This window comes from Engystomops pustulosus, chromosome 5 (assembly GCF_040894005.1).
Source record: "Engystomops pustulosus chromosome 5, aEngPut4.maternal, whole genome shotgun sequence".
Lineage (NCBI taxonomy): Eukaryota > Metazoa > Chordata > Amphibia > Anura > Leptodactylidae > Engystomops > Engystomops pustulosus.
In genome coordinates, this window is record NC_092415.1 from 58724698 (window position 1) to 58748432 (window position 23735).

Genomic DNA, 23735 nt, shown 5'->3' on the forward strand with positions numbered 1-23735 from the left:
TCTTTGCAGTGTCCTTCTGTACACAGAGAATTGTGGGGCAGCAGGAGGTCCTCCAAAGGTAATTTAGCCCTGTCTACTCATTCTCCCTCTTCCTACAGTTCCAAGTAGCGAAGTAAGTATCAAAATATGACTGAAAGCAGCATCTTTTAAGTTGCTTGGAACTGGAGGAAAATTCTTTGAGTCCTGTCTAGTGTGCTGTGGTGATGGCCCGGGTGCCCACAGAAAGGGCTCGGAGTGCCACCTCTGGCACCAGTGCCATAGGTTCGCCACCACTGTTATAGGGGCTCTTTCAAGTTTTTAAAGACCTGGCTGCTTTCTTCCAAAAACTGCTCCACACCTGACCATGGATAGTGCACGGTATTGCAACTTGGATCCTTTAATTTCTATACAGCTGAGCTGCAATAACTTTACAGACTATGGTGGTGCTGGGAGAAAGTAGAGATGTTTTTGAACCTACCGTCAACGCTTTTACCATTATGGCCGCCTCCCATCATTTTCAGATATTTTAGTATGTTGTTTCTTACTAAATTTTTGTATTCCCTACTGAATTATCCTCTACCTTGTGCGCTTCCAATCTTGTTCTTACTAGAAATGCATAAACCCAACAATTGGGTGTTCTCATGTACCTTGTGTTTTGTTCCTAAACGTTATTTCCCACTCTTCACTGAAAATCACATAATAAGTAGGAAAGTGTATAATTAATAGGGGAAATTTTAAAAATCCATAACTTAAGTAGACAAAAAGTCTAATGCATAGTAGTAAAAGATGATTTTGTCAAGATGTCTTTTCCAAAGAGGGATGTCTGCTCCACTAAAACATCTGAGTTACAGCTCTTATTTTCTTTTTGATTTTACAATATGCAAGGGAATATTGATAAGGGTGTGTTCACACTTGGTGTTTTGAGGATGTGTTTTTACATGTTACCATGCTTTGAAAGCATTTTTTTCTTCATTGTGGGAAGTGTAAGCAGCAGTGTTAACGTTTTCACAGCTACATGAAAAACTTTCTAAGCATCCAAACATCCCCAAGACGCCATGTGTGAACGCACCTTTATTCGGTGGTGCCCCTATCCCCTCACAACTGTGTCTGGCTGCTTGGTATTTAATCTGGTGTCTGTAAAATCAAGGTAGATTCGCACATATCAGCTTTTATCATATCATTTCATAGAACTGGAAATCTGTTCCATTAATCTAAATCAAGTGGTTGATTCTCTAAACTTCAACTTTTGGCTTTGAAAGGGAGTTTCCATAAGTAGTTCTGTAAATGAATATTGATCGCTCATAATCTTTTAGCTCTGATTATTTTAGAATGTGTTTAGTCAGTAAATTCTCTGCTCCCGTTTATATAGGAAGGAATGGTACGATGTGACACTGCTGTGGGAACTCCTGACTACATCTCCCCTGAAGTATTGAAATCGCAGGGAGGTGACGGTTACTATGGACGTGAATGTGATTGGTGGTCTGTAGGAGTATTCCTGTATGAAATGCTTGTAGGTGAGTTCCTTGGAGATATCCTGTGAAGGTATTGGGTAATTAAATCATATAATGGACAACAGATGTTATATTTCTTTACAGTTTGGTGTTTTTGGTAAGGTCACTGCAGCTTCACTCCAATTCCTAAAAACTTGAAAAGGAATAGAGCTGCAGTAGCTACTTGGTGTAGGGAGCTGTGTAATTCCTACTGACGCATCGCTCTATACCCCATATACTACCTAAGGCGATATGCAAACATGGGAAATAAAATGATGATCATGTTACTTTTATATTTGTACAGGTGGGATTTTTTTCTTCTTACATTGATGTCTGAGAGGGTGAAGATCTGCATCAAAACCACACCATGATGCAGATCTGATGGCGGTTTTTGCTTATAATCATGTCAAAATAGACGAATTTGCATGAAATCCACACATAAAAACATTTTTGCAGATTTCCATTCCGCAACCTGTGCGGTCACAAGTCGTTTAGAAATGGAATCAAAGCACACAGGGACGTACCACGGCTCGCCGCGTATATGTTTCTATGGAAATACGTGCAATCAGTAACCAGCACCTGGTGTCTTGCATTTAAACATCACAAGACGTATGCTGGTTACCAATCACATGCGTTTCCATAGAAACGCAAATGTGATTTGGCCGCAGCACGCCCTGTTCACTTTGATTCAGTTTCCAAACGGAATCGGCGTGTTACATGTGACCGCGCCCTCAGGCAGCTTCAGCTTCTGCCATCATATGACAGGTGGAGGGGCAACGTGTCGGACTCGTACTGAGAGTGGTGACCTACACCAAGGATGCCATTTCTAGTTAGAGTTGTGGTGAAATAATAGAAATTCTTTTTATTTCTTCTTGTGGCTAAATTAACAGTTTGCTTATATGGTAACCGGGTATGTAAAAATAAACTCTAATTGGGTCACTAGTATCATACTTATTGTTTTAATGTTTGGGGTTTACTGCCAGGTGCTGTGAGTCACGTGACCATTGGCAGCAGGACTTTCTGTGTGGTCCCATTTCATTCTTTCTGTCATTACTGCCTGCACACCCCATCTGAGACGACCACTCCCAAATCAGGACATACGCACACCCCTCCAATTACTTCTATGGGAGTGGTTATCATTCAGGGGAAAATGGGGGGGGGCTGATGGTAATAGCCCATGGCTCCCGTCAATGGAACCCAAACTTTAACCAGGTAAGTATGAAATGGGTGAGCCTATGAGGTTCTTATACTTACCCTGGTAAAGTTAGAGATTAGTGGGCAACCTCTTTAATGTAATAATGGTTCACACAAGTGTCTTGTGTGTTTTTTTTTTTTTTTTTTTTTGGCATGGGTAATAGACATGTGATACTTTTAATGTTTGTGTAGTTTTGTTTAAATCTATTTAACAACATAGCATGTCTCTCTTCCTCAGGAGATACTCCCTTCTATGCAGACTCGCTGGTCGGTACATATAGCAAGATCATGAATCACAAAAACTCGCTTACATTCCCAGAGGACAGTGACATTTCAAAAGAGGCAAAAAACTTGATATGTGCATTCCTCACGGACAGGTATTGTTTTCTTAATCTGTACTCATGCTGCAGTGTCATTATTGGACTCCTGAGCTCTACCCCATAGCATGTATGTTAATGATTATAATCTATGTCTATAGATTTTTTTATACTCCTTTTTGATCATTGGTGGATGTTACCAGAGCTCCTCTGTGCTGCAGCTTCCTAGGCTGTTGCACAGTGCATGAGAACACCCCCGTCCCCATATTGTATGCTAAAACATCCTCTTTTGCTGTGAGATCAGGCAGAGCAAGAGGGGAAGTTCTGAGGGAGTTGAATGGTAAGACTATAAAGCTACAGAACATGGTGGATACCAGGGAGACCTCCTGCAAACCGCACACATTAAATTCAAGAAATCTTAATACATGTCCCACTGATCCTGCTATCATCTAAAAGATTGCAGTCACACGGCACTGGCTCTGCTGGCATGCCCCCCTGGCTGAAGAGAATTTTTGAAGTTTGGGTGAGGAGCAAGTTTATTTCTATTCATACAGCCAGCATCACTTATTCCTGAGGAAGGGCTAATGATTCAGTAGAGCCGAGTAACACAAAGCCACTGTGTGTCTCTCTCCTGCTCCCCCACCCTCAGGAATTCTCTTCAGCCAGGTAAGCAGTTTATTTCTATTCATACAGCCAGCATCACTTATTCCTGAGGAAGGGCTAATGATTCAGTAGAGCCGAGTAACACAAAGCCACTGTGTGTCTCTCTCCTGCTCCCCCACCCTCAGGAATTCTCTTCAGCCAGGTAAGCAGTTTTAGTGAGGAGGGCAGGTTGGCTTGACAGTATAATACCGATCCCCACCTCTATGACTGGAACAGAGGACATAAAAAAAGTTTTTTTATACGAATGGTGGCTCTAATCCCATAGATAAGGCTTCAGTGGAACATGTATAAAGTTCTGTCTGTGGTTTTTGAAAGGGGTTAGTGTAACTGCTGACTGGTTCTCTTTATTGACTGATACTCCTACGGCAATTACTTCCTGGGTTTTTTCTGATGCTCCAGGCAACTCAGTTGTTGTAGAGGTGACCCGGCTCATGTCTCCGCTAGGGCGTTCTGGGAAACCCAAGAAGTCGCGTTAATGGAGAGTTGCAGGGAAGGTAACTATTTGAGTGACGCCCTATGTTCGCAGGCCTATTATATCACCTCATTAATTTAATAGCTAGGCTGCACTTACACAAATGTATGCCTGCCTGGCGTGCTGGAGAGGAGGATGGGTGACCCATAGAGATCCACGGCCATGCGTAGGGGAAAAGATAGGACATGTCGGTTGCCTTTGCCGTTGATGGGGGACGTATGTACGGCCACAAACTTCCGGCTGTACATACGTCCTCCATATGTTTGTGTGGACAGCCTTACTCGATACTTTAAAAAATGAATCTGTCTTTGTTTGTTATTGGGTTTGAAGAGAAGGAACTCTATAAAAATCTACCCTCTAGCTAAGTGTTTGGCGGGAGCCTGTTGTTTTCCTACTATGGTCTGTTCCTGTGAGGTGTCCCCTCTTAGAGGCTTTTCATTTTCTGGGGACAAATAAGTTTTTTGTGCATCCAAGCATAAAGTGTCTCCCATTATCAGTATACACTGGAGCTCTCTGCTATGTCTATGGTGTAGCTGCTGCAGAACAGCTTGTAATTGATACCAGTGGCCTGAGGAGTGACCACTATAAGTTATGAGCAGACCAGAGAACATGTCGCCTTTTGTCATTTTGATCCACGACTTGTGATAAATGGATCAGGCGTGTTCTGTATATGTTTGTTGTTTTTTCATGCGTCACTTTTCTTTAGGAGAATGAGAAATACACGTATGGGGACACAAGGAGAAATTATCTTGTTCTCAAACCTTTAAATTGTAAAATGTAGGCAATGAGGTATAGAGTGTTCTGTGCTCCAGTGCGGTAATGGAAAGCCTTATAAGGCAGCAGCACCAGGGCTTCTAGAGGCAGATAAAATCATATATATACTAGGGTTTGCAAGCAGCATTGAATGCATTTGAAATCACTGCCTGCTGCTGTCATTTTTTATCTAAATAAAGCAAGTTGTGAGTATATGTAAGCCATGAAAAAGATCTGACAAGTGCCTTTGTAAGGAAATGTTTGCAGTCTGCGATTGTGTATGAAAATGGTGAAGAGTTATGGGATGGAATTTCATTGAATTAATCTCTGCAGAAATAAATGAATGGAATTGAAGAACGGCAGGGTCTAATTTGTGGGGATTTTGTATTGTTGGTGTGACTGAATTGGACTGTGTACAGTCCTGGCACTTTTTTACTGCTAGACTTCTATCTTACATGGTTTGCTTTTCCTACAAATGGACTATTGACCCAGGTTCGACCAATTTTTATCTAAACTGGATTCTGTATAGGAAGACAAATATTATTCAGAGTAATATAAAGCTGTATTTTTCCAACATTGGTGGGTATATAAAATGTTTTGGTCCCCATCTACCATTGTGCAGGGTATGAAATATCCTTTCTTGAATTCATTTTATGTGAAATGTTGCTGTTTTTACCAATAATAATAATAATAAAAAAATTTTACAACATCTTGGGAAGAAAACACTTGCCAGAGAAGTGTCATGCTGAGAGGCTGCATCGGGGGACTGTCACTTAAAGGAAACCTACCACTTCATGAAATGACCTCCTCACACCACACTCTTGGCTCTTGACCATTGACCTCAGGACATATTTTGATTAGGCAACTGATAGTTTAGCCAAAAAAAAGTATTTTATAATTTATAGAAATGTGGCTTTGGCACTTCACTTACGCCACCCTGGCGATTCCGCTCACCTTCGATATTTAATTATGCACCCTCCATCTTCGTTGTGTTCCTCCTCCTTGGGCCGAGAGACGGTGAGGTGCGTGCACGCAGTTAATCTCGCACAGCTGCAATGTGTCGTGGCCGGCTGCGCAAGAGCCGAGTGACGTCACCAGCTCTCGGTCTAAGGAGGAACACAACGAAGATGGGGAGTGCATAATTAAATATTGGAGGTGCGCAGAATCACCAGGGTTTACACTTCAAAACAGCACCTCTTAATAGGTAAAGGTGCGAGATTTCACATGGGAGGGAACGCCAAAAGGCTACATCATTCCCTAACTAGGGAGGCAGCTAGTTTATTGGGGTTAAAGCAGGCAACGGGTTCCTTTTTTTTGTTACTAAATATGGATACCATTCAGGACAACTTGAGTGTCCCATAGAGAATTAGATATTATTTCATTCTATTTTTATATATATATATTATTTTTTTAAGCCTACTTTCTGTAAGTAATAAAGCTTGATGAAAAAACATAAGCACAATTTAAGTGGTACTATAGTGGTAATTCAGACACAATACACCCCCCCCACCCCCCCTCTATGCTTTATGGGAATTTGGCCTTCCTTTTGTATCAACATTACAGAATAGGCAGAATTAAATGGCTGTATGACTTTTTCTAACCTCAGATTATAAAAATTGCTTCCTAATTTGTCTAAATCCCTGGATCTGTGACATTGTCTTCCCCATATATATATAATCTTTCCGCATTCCATAGTCTCAAAGCATTGAAGAAAATTCTGTGGTGAATAAAACCTCCTTTCCCCTTGTCATAGCTGAGGCCCCAATGTTATATGTATAGCTCAGGCTATAAAAAGATGACTATACAGATATATTTATACTTGTCACTGCTGTGGTGTCTGACTTCCAGCTGTAATATCTGCAATCTTACTGGGGATTTTAAGCAAGGAATTTACTTTAGATGGCTTTCTGTTAACCCCCAGAAATTTCAAATATCATATAATCAAAGTCTTGTACACAAAGTGCCCGAAAGACCTGTAAATGCCAAAGGTCTTTAACTACCCCACTGATTGGTAGTCTACAGCTTAATTACTTTTATCTAATGGAAGAATACCTTTATTTAGGTCCCCCTCTTTTTTTTTTTTTTTTTTTGTTCCCACAACCTTTTCAATGGTGCTTGTGCTGTGATTTGACAAGCACATTATGGAAAAGGAAAAGTTTATTTCCCAAAAAGCGAAAAGCCATTTCTCTAGTTCAGTGTTATGATCCTAAAGTCACCAACTCCACAGTCCTGTTTACCTGGTCACTCTAGCAGTGTCTGTAGAAGAGGAGTTTTGTCACTGAGCATGTACATAAAGCGCAGCCACATTCATCTCCACTAAAAGAGGGATCAGGGGTGCCCAAGCTGCACCAACAGACCTTGTGCAACCTGTTGAGCCACCTAACTGATGGAAGTGTTCATTGGAGCAGGAGGCCTAGTAGCGGTGACTGCAGCTGAGCATGCTCCTGGGTCCTCTCCTACCACTCCACTCTGTGTCCTGACACTGGTTGTATGTTTACAGATCTGGACCCAAAGCAGAGCGCCACAGGAGGGGACCCAGGAGTGGCAAGTACTTGGCAGCTGTACTGTACTGCACCTGGCTCAATTCTGCTGCTAAGGCCTCATTCACATGGCCGTCTGGGGGAATGGATGGATGTATATGCAGCCGCAAATTTGCGGCTCAATGGGGACGTGTATGCGGACTGGTCGTCTTTAATCTTGATATCCCGGGATTGCCTGAAAAAGTGCAAATTGTTTCACAGAAAACAAGAGCAATGTTCTTAAGGGGTTAAAGATCAGCTCCAGGATTGGGATGAAGAGGACAATAGGCAAGTATGTTTAGCTTAGTTTTACTGTCCTTTAGTGGTAGATTTCCTCCAGACTATTAGTTTGGAGGTCATACACCCTGAATGTATTGAGATTTTTTGTCCATACTGTCTCCTGTTGTTTGATCGCTGCTTCTTTGTTCCTCATAGGGAAGTCCGGTTGGGGCGGAATGGTGTGGAAGAAATTAAAAGACATCCATTCTTTAAAAATGACCAGTGGGCATGGGAGACTCTCCGAGATAGTAAGTTCTTTGTCAGCAATTTTACAGAACCACTGAATTTAGTCCCCCCCCCCCCCAATAAACATTATTGCCAAAAATCCTAGACAATGTGAGTTGTTTTACCATCTTAATAGGATTGCTGGGAGGCCTTCACTATACCACTGGCAGACAGTTTTTCTTTATGCACACACATACAAAAAGGTACAATTGGCCCTAATCTCGGGCTGGACCCATTTTGGACATCTGCCATTGTGCTCACTCATAGTCCCCCACAGGTAGGGCCATATACCCCATGCCATCATTTGTGCATTGAGAAGCTGGTGATTTTACTCAGGATGGATTCGGTTAAGTCCTTGCTTTAAAAGTAGTAGAAGGTCCAGCACTATGAAATCCAGCGTCCTATTGTTGAAAATTTTACACTTCAATGACGTGACTTATCTGCATGTCGCATCAGTTAAGGATGAATTTGTGCCAGCACAAATTGCAGGTGACACCATCAAATGCAATGGCCAGATTGCCAAATTATCAAATTTCATCATTCCACAACTCAAATTTAAAGTGATTGAAAGGTCCTACCAACCCGAAAACAGAAATGAAAATGTCAGCTCCACCTGCAAAAATATAAAAAACTATTAGAACCTTATTAGAATTACAAATTTCAGAGATTATTATCTTCCTTAATTCGCACCTCGCGCACGTCTCCAGGACTTCTCCCAAGCTGCCCCGTACTATTGGACGATCACACAATCGTGTGCAGCCCAAGTAAACTTGCCATATGATGGCACGATCCCACAGGCTGCACACATAGCAGCGGAAGGGAGTGTCTGTATTAAAGGGAACCAGTCATCAGAAAATGACATAATAAACCACTACCAGTAGGTTGTCAAGCAGCTGAACACCTTCCAGCTCATGTTTCTTTCAGAACCCGTCGTGATGGCAGTATCCAGAAAATCAACTTTGAAGTGAAATGTAAATCTGTTTTATAAAGTCGAGGTGGAGATTTTAATGCTGAAATCAAGCTCTCTTCCACAGAAAGCCTCCTTCTCTGTTGATGGTCCTGAATACAATACCTGACAGTATGCTGGCAGTTATTTAACAGGCCAATTCCTGATGACAGGTTCCTTTAAATAGAAATATAATTGAAGGACGTTCCTCCTGCAGGCTAAACAGGCACAACGGAACTGTAATAGTTAATGTAGTTTCAATGTGGTGGTTTGGCTGGCAGAAGGAACAAAATTGCATGATACACTGCTCAAAAAAATATAGGAAACACTTAAACAACACAATATAACTTTAAGTAAATCAATTATTTTAAATGATTACTCTGTGATATACCAAGCCGTGCACCTGTGTGACCATGGTCAGATTTCCGTCCACTGAAAGCAAACGTAGAAGCTATCTATAGAAGGACAGCAAGCAGAGATCTAGAAAACTGTGATACAAATTTCCAATATACTTTCTGTATAACTTTTCATTATTCAAACAATAGCAGTTACTTGTTGAAATGGGAATACCCCTTTAACCCCTTAAGGACGCAGCCATTTTACAGCTTAAGGCTCAGCCCGATTTTTTGGATTCTGACTTGCTTCGCTTTATATGGTTATAACTTTTGAACACTGTTACTTATCAAAACGATTCTGAGATTGTTTTTTCCCCACATGTTGTACTTCATTTTAGTGGTAAATTTTGGCAGATAAGTTTTGCGTTTATTTACAAAAAAAAGAAAATATGATAAATTTTTTGAAAAATTTGCCATTTTCGAAATTCTAAATCATTGCGTTTTCAGGCAGATAGATTTACCACCTAAATAAGTTGCTGAATAACATTTCCCATTTGTCTACTTTACATTTTCATAATTTCTGAAATGTCTGGATAATTTATTTTGACGTCACGCGGCTTACAAATAGAATATCGCTTTTCCGGATTTTCAGAATTGACTATTTTGGGGATAAATACAGTTTTGAATGAAATTTTACATATTTAGCATCAAAACCCCCTATATAATCTACCCATTTTCAAATCTGCACCCCTCAAGCTATCAGAAACAGCTTTTACGAAGATTGTTAACCCCTTGAGATCTTCATAGTAATTGAATCAAAATGGAGGTGAAATTTAGAATGGTCATACTGTTCCCTTATACGTTCATTTAGCACTAAAATTTACACATTTCCAAAATATAAAAAGAGAAAACCCACCATACAATTTGTTCTGCAATTTCTCCTGAGTACAAAGACCCCCCACATGTGGCTGTGACTTGTTTTATGGGCGCACAGCGAGACGCAGAAGGGAAGGAGCGCCCTGCAGCTGCCAGGATTTTAGTTTCCTCATTGGCCCCTTTTGAAGGCTATAAAATTTTCGCTTTTCCGTTATTGGGGCCATGTGACGGCATTTTTTTTGCGGGATGAGATGCTTTTTCCATTGTTACCATTTTGGGGTTGGTATCACCTATTGTTGAAAATTTAGGAACTTTTTTTGAGGGCAGGAGTAGAAAAGCATCAATTCTGTACTGGATTTTTGAATTTTTTTTTTTTGGTGTTCACCGTATAGACTAATAATCCTGTTATCTTTATTCTATGGGTTGATACGATTACGGGGATACCAGACATGAATATATTTTCTTACGTTTTACTAAATTTGTCAAACAAAACCCTAATGTGGGGAAAAATCTATAATTTATGTATTGCCGTCTTCCAAGTGGCATAACTTTGTTACGTTTTTGGCTACGGAGCTGGTTGATGGCTTGTTTTTTGCGGGACATGTTGTACTTTGCACCAGTATCATGTCTAAGTACATATGGTTTTTTGGTCGCATTTTATAGCATTTTTTGTGGGATTGAAAAGGTAAAAATCATAATTTTTGGAGGGTTTATAACAGTTTTTTTTTACGGCGTTTATCGTGGGGGTTCAATAATGATTTACTTTTATTCTACGGGTTGTTACGGACGCGGTGATACTATATATGTGGGGTTTGTGTTATGATTTAGACTTTTTTTTTGAGTTATATGTCTCTTTATATGTTTTGGGGGTTTTGGGCATTTTTAGTGATTTATGACTTTATTTTTTTATTGAATAACTTTTTTTTTTACTTTTTTACTTTTATACCATGGGATATGAACAAGCAATCCTCTGATTGCTTGTTCATGATAATATTCTGCAATACTCATGTATTGCAGAGTATTATCAGTGTCAGCCTATGCACTTGCATAGGCTGGCACTTTGCCAGTAAGATGACGTCACAGACGCCATCTTACTGGCAATTCTTGCTAGTAACTCTGGGGTCCAGATCGGACCCCAGAGTTACTATAGCAACGATCGGCGCCCCCCGAAAACGGTTCGGGGGGGCCGATCGTGGGGGAAAGACACCCCAGATGCTTGTTAGATGCCGCGGTCGCGCTGACCGCGGCATCTAAAGGGTTAAGCACCCGCGATCGGAGACAACTCCGATCGCGGGTGTTACACTGGGGTGCCGGCTATTAGTTACAGCCGGCACCCCGTGTTTCCCGATGCCGGTTCGGCTCTGATCCAGAGCCGAGCCGGCATAGGCGCCGTGGCGGATATATCCGCCACTGAGCGCTAAGTCACTGCGCTCCGTGGCGGATATATCCGCCGCGGAGCGTGAAGGGGTTAAGTGACTGTGGTTTACTGTGGCATTAAAGACCTTGTTCAGCCAGGATCAGTGTTTTTTGGCAATGGTCATAGCAGATATTTCTTGTACTGTATAACACAACAGAGTATTTGTTTATATTTTATCTGCACATATTTCTACTTTTTTCCTTAACTAATTCTATTCTTCTATTTAGCTGTAGCGCCTGTAGTGCCGGATTTAACTAGTGACATTGACACAAGTAACTTTGATGATTTGGAGGATGATAAAGGAGAAGATGAGACATTCCCAATACCCAAAGCCTTTGTGGGGAACCAGCTTCCTTTTGTAGGATTTACATATTACAGTAACAGGCAGTAAGTTAATAATTTATGTTTCGTAGCGTAATGTGTGTAAGCTGCAATGAATGTGGAGATGTTTTATATGAACTTTCCAACTATTCTTGAACAGTACATTGTATATTTTATTATATTTCAGGTATTTATCTGATCCTGCATCACGGGCTGATGACAATAGATCCAGTTCTAAAGTAGATAAAAACCTGGTATGTATTTTATATTCTTCTAAAATTACTTTATCAGGTTGACATCTTGCCACATACTGTTTTACTTTTATTTCCAAATTTCAAAGCAACCGTGTAAGCTTTTACATTTTTTTGTGTGTGGGGACACTAAAAGGATAAACGGATTCAACTTTAAAGACCCTGTTTTCCTAAACACTTGTATCTTCTATGGCACAATAATTTTCCTATACTGCGATTGTGTTTTTGAAATTTTTCTTTAAATTAAATTTTACAGTAGCTTAAATCATTCTTAGCGGTTGGGGGAGGAGTGTGCCTAATGAGACTTGCAGTTGCACCCCGGGCTGGTAACACATTTACTTGGCTAACTGCTAGAAGAAAGGACAAAGGAACCACACAATGCAGAGTAAAGATGCTCCAGAATTGCTCTTTCACAGGGAGTATTTAATAAAACGGCTTGTGGTGATCGATTCTTCTTAAGGTGGTTTCCCATTGCTGTTGCGTGCCCGTTGCTTTTTGTCTCCATTTTGCTTACATTTTGTCTCTGCATCTGCTAAAAAAAAAAACCCTTTGCTTTGAAAACATCTTGCTTTGAAACTCCTGGTTTCTCCGCCTCATCCATGAAAATCTGTGTTTGTTTTTTTTTTGAGGACTTCTATTGCCTTCCATGATCCGCCTTCATGAAAATCAACAGGCAATGTTCATAATTGTTTCACTGTCATTAAACTGACAAATATAGAAATCCCCTGTAATACGGTTTCTTATTTGTGATGCAAATGAGCCGGTTTCTTTCCAGAAAACCCGTATAGAAGATGTCAGTATGATACAGGACATAGTGACCAGGCTGAAAATAGAAGGCTATAGTTTGTATTTCTTAAATAAAGATGGTAACATGGAAAAACTCAACACACATGGGGGAGATTTATCAAAGTAGAGTTTAACTACACAGTGTTATTCTGCCCCAATTTTATCATGCTGGATGATGTATCTGGAGTAGTTCAGAACAGTGGAGTTGTACAATCAGACCAGCTATTAGTTAGTCTAATTTACGATGAAGTTTCAGGAATCCGCACAGCTTTTCCCAATGCCGCAAACCTTTTCAGTTGCAAAACTGCCTAAAAAATGGTCTAAAATCCTTACAGTGCAACTGTAAAGTTATGATTTTGCCAAATTCTCATATGTGATTCCCCCTTTAAAAAAAGAAAGATGCCCATATTGTGCTCCTCAGCCTTTTTTCTTTCCAAAGTTATGACTGTTCTGAAAGTGTTTGCCAAAATTCTTTCTCGCCAGAGGTAAAGTGGGCAGAGACTAACGTCTTCCTGTACTTGCCCTGAAGTTTAGTCCATTTCAGTCTGACCACAAGTCCCATGACGCCTTGTGTAATAAGCGGAAGAAATCATAAGTAAAACGGTGTATAGGCTGTGCTGTGTGAGCACTAAGATTTATTAGTTTTATGGTTTTCTCTGTACAGAGCTACTAGCGCAGAGTACAAGGTGGGGGAGGGCAGCAGCAAGAGGTGAAGAGAGACCGATTGTTCTGTAGAATCAGTGGGATGGAGGTGCTGAAAGGGAACCTAGGAGATCTTGTACCTCACTATTATATATAGGAGACATCTGTATTGACAGTCCTGAACACATCCAGCCCTGCTACATACACAGGAAGAGCTTGATCACATGACCTCCACCTCTGTGACCAGGGAGCAGCAGCCCCTCCCCTCCTTTAAACCATAGATTTTATCAGACTGATTCCAGGCCTTGTCTGCACAGACAGGGGAAGGAGCTACTTCAGCACTGAAATAATCTGAGGGGTATAGCAAAGAAACTGCTGGATATAGGAATGTAAAACAACTTTGCTTATTATTTTTGTTACCAAGAGATATTGATTTGTGGGAGGGAGAGGAACTTTACAGTTCATGAACTTCTCTCTGATCACCCACTGACTTTAGATATCAGCGGTGGTAGGTGCCGCAGGCCCCTTTGTCCGAGACACTGTATATTATATACCAAAACAAAATGGGGAATTCATTATTAATGTTCATTTTGAGTTTTTAAGTTCATTGTTTAGTTTTTAACCCCAGATTAAACGTTTACTATGTTTTAACTAGCTCTGTGTACTGAAGAAAACTGTGCAAAATTTAAGGTAGCACAAAAAAAAATTGTGCCCCTCAAACCGCCGCGTGTGATAATTTGCTAAAAATGCTTGGTCATTAGGTCCTTTTGAGGCTGTGTCTCCCTAAGGGGTTAATAAATGTGGCGCAAGGTATTTAACATAAAGGCAGTCCCTGGGTTAAGTACAAGACGGGTTCCTTGGGTTTGTACTTAAGTTGAATTTGTATGCAAGCCAGAACTGTATATTTTAGAATTGTAGCTCCAGACAAAAATTTTTTTTGCCCCAGTGACGTATGTACGTGCATGTGAGAGAAGCTTATTCTCGCTGCAAATGGGTTTCTAAACACAGATTGTGATCCGCAGCATTTATCCTTTGCTTTACTTAAAATGTTCCTTTTTAGCTCAAGTATTTTTGCATACAAAAAGGTAAAAAAAATTGATCTGCGATGATATCTACCAGATTAGCCACAGTTTTGACTTGTACATTCTGCATAAGAAGTGTCCTGTAAAAAAAACATGTGGATGGAGATTTAATTCCCTATCCACATTCACAGAAGATTTCAGAAATGGCAAAATAACCATGGATTAATCTATAAGAAAATATATTGTTATCCTGGCAAGAACACACCATTCGTTTTTCATATTCTAGGGACAAGGAATAAATAATTTCATTGTTAGTCTTGTTTCTGTAAGTTTATAGATTGTCGTTGAATATGTGTTTTACATGTTGCTGGTTATGGTTACAGTAAATATTTTTCTGTACAGGTGGAGAACTTGCAGAAGAGCATCTATCAACTGGAAGAGCAGTTACATAATGAGATGCAGCTAAAAGATGAGATGGAACAGAAGTGCAGGTAACCTCTTACACTTAGGTGCCTATAGCTTCCTTGTAGTGAGTACGGAAATACTACTCCTCTCCGGATACTCTCAGTAGTCTCCTAACATGAACAGAGAACCGTGCCGCCTCTTTTTCTCACTGCAGACAGGTCAGAGTAGCATTCCCTTAGATGGACCTGCATTGATGAAGCATTTATGAAGTGTAAATATAACACAAATGTCTCTGAAAACACCTTTTAAAGGTGATTTTTATTGTGCCGAAGTTGTGCTTTGGGCATAAATTATTCATTTGGTGGGGATCTGCTTGATGTTTAAGATGAGTTATTAATATGTTAAGAGGTTTTATTGATGCCATTGTGAAAGCCAAAACCAAGTGTTCAAAAAATTACTCCACACAATCCATTCTTTTTAATTTTAACAATCTCTGTCAATATGTAGTTAGACTTGGGCTAAACCAAGGAATATTTTGGTGCAAGATCTATAGCTAAATAGATGGTAGGACTTTGTACTCTATATTCTATATCCACATGACCAAACGTGATTCTTGGCTGTGAAACGTGTAAACTGTTCAGACTAGAAAGCGCTCTACTTATTAATGGAATGGATGTGCGATTCATTAAAACGTTCTGGTGAGTTGATCCAGTAAAAGTGTTGCATTTAGGGCAGCCCTTTCTACTTTAATTAATGTATTTTCTTCTCTTCCCATGATGAAGAATGTACAACATTAAACTAGACAAGATAATGAAGGAACTGGATGAAGAAGTAAGCTTTCTTATGTCCTTGTGCACAACTGTGTTATTTTCATGATTTTCATACTCATTTATGCTACTGATAAGTAGAAATATGCTCTAACCAGCTAAAAATAGACTATTATGTAAGGTGCAATCATTCACGGTTTATATTTCCAGGGAAATCAAAGAAAAAACTTGGAATCTGTTGTGTCTCAGATTGAGAAGGAGAAGATGATGCTGCAGCACAGAATCGGTGAATACCAAAGAAAGGCAGAGCAAGAGAGCGAAAAGAGGAGGAATGTGGAGAATGAAGGCAAGTTTATTTCTCAGCCTAATTTTTTTGGGCACAGGGTCCATATCAGGAAATTGGGCTTTGAATTGGGTAATTGGTAGTTGGCAAGGAAGTATTGTATAATCACATTTGGACTTGATTACCAGCAGAATAGGGTCATAGTTCAGAGTCATTGCAATCTACAGTACATAAATGAGGATTGGTTGTATGCCACTTTGTATTTTAAAAGGTTTTTGAGACATGACTGCTTTTACATTTCTTTATTTCTTATCTTTCTTGTAAATCCTATCACAAGTCAGTAATTGTAGTAATGAAAGGGGTTATCTGGCCTGCTGCTCCAGCACTACCCATCTGTTTTGGACATATGACTTCATGTATATCGCTCAAATGACTGCTGCCGTCAGTTGTTGGCCTCCTTGGTCACATGCTGTACAAACGGCACCACCAGTGATTTGCCTCAATGGTCAAGCAAGTTAGATTAATTATCTTTATTTATGTAGCGCCATTAAATTACGTAGCGCTTTACAGATTATGGTACAAAAAACAGCGGACCTTATGTGTCGGCAGGGATATAAGACTCAATAGTATTTACAAATTTGCCACTGGCAAACTAGATAACCCATATCCAAACACATATCTAGTTTGCCAGTGGCAAATTTGTAAATATTACAGATTATGGGGAACATGTGCAAATAAAATAGGACATAACAGGTACAGTGTAATTGGGTATGAAACAATTGGAGTGAAGGCCCTGCTCACAAGAATTTAGTCTGAGGATGAGTGGGGAGGCACAAGAGCTTACAGTCTGAGGATGAGGGGGTGACACGAGGTATAAGAGCTTGTAGAACGGGGCACCTTTTTTTTTTTTTTTTTTTATATGGGAACAGAATGAAATCATTTAATGAATAAAAATGCTACTATTTGAACCAGTCATCAGCCGTCATCTTATGTACAAAGTTCATGGTTAATGGGACTGCAGAGTAGCCTGGAGCTCGGTACCTAGCTTTTGCTAGGCAACAGACGTAAGGTGTACACAGAATTGGTTAATAAGAAGTGAGTTAAAGTTGCATGTAGTTAGGGAGTGTGAAATGCCTGCCTAAAGAGATGGGTTTTAAGTGCTTGTTTGAAGCTTTGGAGATAAGTAATATGAGTAATAGTCTAATAGATCAGGGTAGAGCATTCCAGAGAATTGGTGCAACACTGTAGAAGTCCCGGAGTTTTGAGTGGGATTGCAAGTCATTCCTTATAGATCAGTCCCTTCTTCCTTGCGGTGCAGACCATATTGTGGTCATGATAACAAATCTGTGCCACTGCACCATAGTGCCATATAGTGCAAGGCTTTAAACTCCAAAAAGTCGCACGGCCAGCGACCACAAATACCCTTTAGCCACCAGGGTTAAATAATAAAACTCAACTTGTAACTGTAATTTCCCAGCCACCCTCGGTGTATATACTAACGGGGTCCATCAATATATTCCCCCTCCCTTGTGGAAGGGGAAACCTTGTTGGAATATATAATGCAAGGCGTCCCACCCTCTGTTGTTGGTCCCTAAATCACAGCCCACTGTACAGTCATCTGTTTTTAGTCCCTGTAACTGAACCCTGTAAAGGTGCACAGAGTCCATTTACCTTTCTATGGCAGCCTTCTTTCTGTGGTTCTCACCCAGCTGCACATCACTGTGATTTAAATGGACCTAATAAGAGCCATCAATATGTATTAACCTGCTTGAGTATTAGTGGAGTGGAGACTTTGCTTACCACATGAACTTTGACTGCTATTCTAGAGCATGTTACACATGTATTGAAATGAACACTGACCTGCCCCTTTAACCAGTAGTGTTTTGTGGATGAGATAATTATTTTGCTTATTTTAATCTCTGCACAGTTTCAACGTTAAAGGACCAATTGGAAGATTTAAGGAAAATCAGTCAGAATTCTCAGATGACAAATGAAAAAATAGCTCAGCTACAAAAGCAAGTAAGTAATTGTTCCACACAATATATATGTATGTGTGTTCTGGGAATTTGAAAGGAACAGTCAATACTACTGACATGTTATATGCTACTAAATATTGTCATTCACTGTCAAATAGAATCCTGTTGTCCTTAAATCAGTCATTTGGCAGTGAACATGTCACACTCAGTTATCATTTTATTCCTTAACTTCTAAGAGGAACACAAGGCGAGTGGCACAACTGAGATGCTCTAGAATTATTTGATATAGATTTCAGTATTAACGATAAAGTATTCGGTCTCTTGCTCACAGCCAAGAGGTCACCTGGTCACAATGCGGTGAGCACACTCTGTCTCGCCACACCATAATCTAGCCAGATGACTGATGACATTTTATGGAGAGGGGAATGGTGAGGAGCGCTCACTCCTCCTCCATCCTGCACCCGGCTGCGTACTCTCCCAGGTTACGGCCTGGGCAAGCACACATTGGTTTACAAGAGGACTTAACGAGATCTCCTCTCACGACCCACACCCCTAAACAGGTCTATTTGTAGAGTTACAGAGCTACAGAGTTACAAGCATGGAGCACTAAATAATTTTTTTTCTGACTCCCCATTATCTAAATTTCATAGTATTCATGGGCAGCAAAACTTTTGTAGTTTTTAGTTAACTAGACTCCAGCTTTGTCCAATCACAATTTTGCCCTTGAGCTTGGGTAAAAATCAAGTTAGTCTTTTATATTATACAGATAACCCTCATTGTGCCTTTTTCACAATGATGACTGTCCTAGCATCACATAAAGGTGTAAGCTCATCCCACCCAGTCATATTCTTGTTCCCCATCTCTCTAGATTTTCTTTTGTATTTTCTTGTCTTGTAATGGTAAGATGTATTATCTTTCTAGTTGGAAGAAGCCAATGATTTCTTGAGAAACGAGTCAGACACTGCCGTAAGACTAAGAAAAAGTCAAAATGAAATGAGCAAGACTATTACACAATTGGAAGCACTTAATCGGGAATTACAGGAAAGGTGTCGGCTATTGGAAAGTGCCAAGTTACAAGTAGAAAAGGATTTCTTTCAACTACAGGCGGCCCTAGATTCGGAGAGGAGGGACAGAAATCAAGGATCGGAACTGATTGGGGATCTACAAGGTGAATAGATGTTGAATGTCCTAAAATGGTTACAATTTTCCTCAGCAGTAGTGAAGTGGGTGTAGACTTACCGTTTATAAGACTTGCTTAGTTCCCATCATGTTTTGTTCTTGCTTGCAGCAAAATTGCTATGTGAGCATTAAAGGGCATCTACCACCTGGATGAAGGACTGTGTGCAAATGAGCCTGAGGGGCTACTGAGGGTTTAATGGAGCCCCTCAGAATCATTTGCATACAGTCCTTCATCCTGGTGGAAAATGCCCTTTGACCTTCCCTGCCATGATGATACTGTGGAAAGCAGAGGCTGGGGGTCTATGATAAAGCGTGAGGTGCAGAGACAAAGTTATGCAAAATAACAGACTGATATGGAGGGACTGGTGGGTAACAGGGTAGATCTACTCCTCACTATTCTGTGCAAGATACTTCTGCATCCACAATTCTGCACAGACAAAGGATCTCCTGCCAGCTCCAGAGTGAACAGGGAGCAGCACAAAGGAAAGAGGAGACAACAACTGCGCTATATGGGCTAATCTCTGGAAGATGGTAAAGAAACTGCTGGATATGGGAATGAAAGTAATAGGCAAATCCCAAGAGCTTTCAATATGAGAAAATATATATATATAATCAAAATTGCACTTAAATTCCCTAACGACTTAGGGCGTAATAGTACTGCATGGGCCAAGGTAACTTCCCAACCTGTTCCCGTAGTATTACGTCCTGTTTCTGGCACAGACTCCCCAAGCAGAGCAGGTGCCAGAACCTGTATATTACTCTGGTCATGGGTGTGGCATCTTACATGGTGTGCTCAAGCATGACCACGGCATGTAAGGGGCTTCTGAAGTGGTTTGGACCTCCGCCCCAAGCTGCTTAGGATCAAGCCAATCTGTTTTTACTATGTATAGTTAATGTGAAAGTCCCCTAAACACCACAGTTTCCCATACAAATCTAATAAAGTACAAAAAAGACAATCACAAAAAAAACCCACATGTTCTGCTTCTGTAACAATCTGTATAATCAGAAACATTATTGGACCCGCTTGGTGAATGCCGTAATAAAAAACACTTGAATGAAAACCTTGCCAAAAATGTTAATTTTTCATAAAATCCCTTTTCTAAAAAATGATCAAAAAAGTTATGTGCGCCAAAATGGTATCGCTGAAAAGAACAACTCATCACTCATTAAAAAAAAAGAAGCCCTTAACCACCTCTGTCAACCTAAAAAAATAAAAAAGTTGTGCCTCAAAAATTAAATTGTAAAAATATATATGAAAAAAACTTTGAGGTAATGCTGTAATCGCAGTGATCCATAGAATAAAGGTAACATATTTTTTAATGGTACAAAGAACAGCCCAAAAAAAAAAAAAAAATCTGAAACCAGAATTGATGATTTACTCTTCCTCCATACATTCAAGAGTTAATAAAATCTCATCAATTAGCTAATGACCCACTGAAATGAAGTATTTGTACAGTGCATCTAATCTGGAAAAAAATAAGCCCTTATTTGTACAATTTGCCCAAAAAAATGATTGTATGGCCTTTAAAAAGTGACAGTACAAATCTGCTCTGTATGGTGCCCCTTCCCTTCAATGCCTTGGCGTGTGCCCATACAGCAGTTTACCACCACATATGGGGGATTGGCGTACTTGGGAGACCTTGGGTATCAAACTTTGTAGAGCGTTTTAGTATTTTATCCACTCTGTAGAAGTATTTTGAAAAATACATTAATTTAGACACAATAATTTAAATTACAAATTTGCACCTGAATTTTGTTTTAACCCCTGTGAAACAATGAAAGGGTGAGGGGTGTACGTTGAGGGGTGTAGTTTCTAAAATGGATTAATTAATGGGATTTTATGATTATTTATTAATATCACCTGAAGTTCTAAGCCTCATAACATCCTACAAAATATTTTGGTGTTATTATTGCCAAAAAAGTAGAATATTTTAAAAGCCGAGAATTATTTAAGTTTCGCTAAATATCCATTTCTTTCATAAATAATGCAAAACGTTGCCCAAAATTTTCAACGAACTTGAACTTTCAACGAAAATTCTCATCTCGCATGAAAATGAGGTGAGAAGAGTCATATTTGCCTGACTTTGGATGAGATTATTATAGGTAAATGGGTAAAATTTCACACAAGAGAGAATTCTTGAAATAACATTTCATACCATACCCGAGGGGGCTAGTAGTTGGATAAAACCTGGTGACAGGTTCCCTTTAAATGTCTTCTTGCTGGAGTAAGACCGACAGTTTGAGTGACAGAGTTGGAGGGAGAAAGCGGCAATGAGATGGATACATACAACTACCTGCTAGACATGAAGCAGAATGGGGTTAAGGCTCTAGTGATGAATGGGTCAGACCCCTCTGTGGCTATACATGTGTACACACATTCCCTTGAGTAGTTTTGACATCTTTTATTTCTTATTTCCTTAACAGTGAGAATGTCATCAATGCAAGAAGAACTGAAGCATCTCAAACACAATCTTGAAAGAGCAGAAATGGATAGGAAAGAGGCATTGGATTTCCTTAACCAGTCAGAAAAAGTAAGTGATAAAAGTACAAAGCCACATAGGCAGAGTTTAGCACTGAAGTACAGCTCTCCCCATCTCGGAAGTCTCCTCTGTTATAATTGACATCATGAACCAAACTTCAGGAGAGCTGGTTACTGGTGTTCATGGTCACAGGGGAGTCAATTACACTGAAACAGTAATTCTAAAGCATGGAGAGCTTGACTTTAGTGCTGCTTAATTCTCCACCTCCATAACGTTATACAACCAGTTTACATCTCAATTCAAAGTACGTTTTCTGGCTGATGCCATATGATCAGAAGTATGATTCACAACAAACCGTAGTTTATAAGGTCAATTTGCACCAAAACTTGTGCCTAAACAGAAAGACCCCATACATGAATGCAGTCCTGTTGTGGAAACTTGGCAATGCAAGTTTAATTTATTTGTTTCAAGCTTAGTCTGTGGAATGAAAAGGCACCAAACCGTGTCAGAACAATGCCGCACATAGACAAAAAATTAAATCATAAATTTTCCCCACTGTGTTTTACTAACAGGAAAAAAATAATTTAGAAATAGAGCTGAACTATCAGCTGAAGTCTTTACAGCAGCGATTGGACCAGGAGATCAATGAGCATAAAGTGACAAAGGCGAGACTAAGTGACAAACACCAGTCATTCGAGGAAGAAAAGTCAGTGGCTATGTGCGGTGAGTCCTGGGTTTCTTTGGTTTTTAAGCTTGATGTCACTATTTTTGTATGTGTTTGAGGCTTTGAGTATATGTGGGATTTTCATTATTTTCATATATCCTGCCCAGGACTCTGTTCTCTAAAGCACATGGTGATTGGCAGCTGTCATTTCAGTTTTGTATGGTTTACATTTCATGAACACTATTGTGATATAATGTACATAACCTTAAAGGGGTTTTCCCATGAAAGAAAATTCTCACATTTCAATCCCCTAGTGATGTTAACACAATAAAGATGATTTTAACCCCTTACTTTACAATTTTACTCAGTTGTATTGCTGTTTTAGCTCCTATCACTCTTCTGGCTTCTCAGTGTAAAATCCCAGGGAGTGGGGGAGGGGCCTTTAAGCAGACCCATTACTGTATTATCCATCTAGTTCTGTGGGGTAACAATGGGGTTAGATTATTAGGGTACAGGTGTATATACACTTTCATCTGGCTTCTGACATTGTACTAACATACTGACACACAGACAGAGAGATGAGACAGATGAGAGATGCATGAGATGATTACAGAGGCTGATAGACCATTACACTGTTACACTCTGGGCCCTGCTACATTTCACGGCTATGTGCCTGCCTCTCCCTTCCCACGGGTCACTTATCTCCTTGTAGTTTGCAGCGCCTCTCTCTGCTCACCATGTGCTGACAGGATGTGATCAGTGAGAGTCTGAGCTCCGTACAGGGGGCACATGGACCGATAGACACAGGTTGGACTTATACCTGTGAAATGCTGCATTTTTGTTAATAACAGTGAATTAGTGTGTTATTTTGTTATCCTGAGTACATATAAGAAACTTGTCTTAGAATAATAGACACTACTTCAATACCTGAGCTTAAGGGGGATATTCCCACTAAGGGTTATTTCAAGGAAATCTACCATCAAAATCAAGGATGATAAACCAGGGAAGCTTACTCCTAGATCTGTGACTGTGTTAATCTTGTTATATGTTATCCATGGTCTCCTGCCTTATAAGTAGTAGGCTATGGGGGTGTTATCTCATCTAAGGCCATTTTGCCTTCTGATATTTGCAAACTGTACCCCAAGCATGTATCTGATTACATGGATGCCAGATGAAGGTTGGGGAGAAGTAGGAGTCAATTGAGGCATGCTGTGATCATGTGACTTCATGTGATCAGATACAAACACAGTTTTAACACATTGTGAGTTACGTGCTGTCTTTTTGATAGGATTGTACAGATAAGTTGCCAATGCAATGGTTTTTTTGTTTTAATTTATATTGTATTTTGTAGTGGAAGTTACAAATGAAATAGGATGACCTTTGTGTCCTTAAAATGTCCCGTCTAGGTATAGACTTTATGACTTTTGTCTAGAAACAGCACTGCTCTTGTCTATGAGCCCTGAGACAGCTACTAAACCCCAACCCAGGCTCCGG

The 23735-nt window shown here is 40.0% G+C and overlaps 1 protein-coding gene across 2 annotated transcripts in view; it reads left to right on the top strand.

The window, feature by feature from the left end:
- ROCK1 (Rho associated coiled-coil containing protein kinase 1) overlaps nucleotides 1-23735 on the top strand; it is an 87484-nt gene that overhangs the window by 38574 nt on the left and 25175 nt on the right. For both annotated transcript variants that reach the window (XR_011855723.1, XM_072152098.1), the window contains exons 7-18: nucleotides 1349-1493; nucleotides 2902-3040; nucleotides 7823-7914; nucleotides 11693-11852; nucleotides 11974-12040; nucleotides 14890-14978; nucleotides 15675-15723; nucleotides 15870-16005; nucleotides 17870-17961; nucleotides 18840-19086; nucleotides 21522-21628; nucleotides 22150-22300. Coding sequence is in view for 1 of the 2 variants with exons in the window: in XM_072152098.1 (XP_072008199.1) it covers nucleotides 1349-1493; nucleotides 2902-3040; nucleotides 7823-7914; nucleotides 11693-11852; nucleotides 11974-12040; nucleotides 14890-14978; nucleotides 15675-15723; nucleotides 15870-16005; nucleotides 17870-17961; nucleotides 18840-19086; nucleotides 21522-21628; nucleotides 22150-22300 (1474 nt within the window). In the remaining variant the exon portion in view is untranslated. The remainder of the gene's footprint in view (nucleotides 1-1348; nucleotides 1494-2901; nucleotides 3041-7822; nucleotides 7915-11692; nucleotides 11853-11973; nucleotides 12041-14889; nucleotides 14979-15674; nucleotides 15724-15869; nucleotides 16006-17869; nucleotides 17962-18839; nucleotides 19087-21521; nucleotides 21629-22149; nucleotides 22301-23735) is intronic.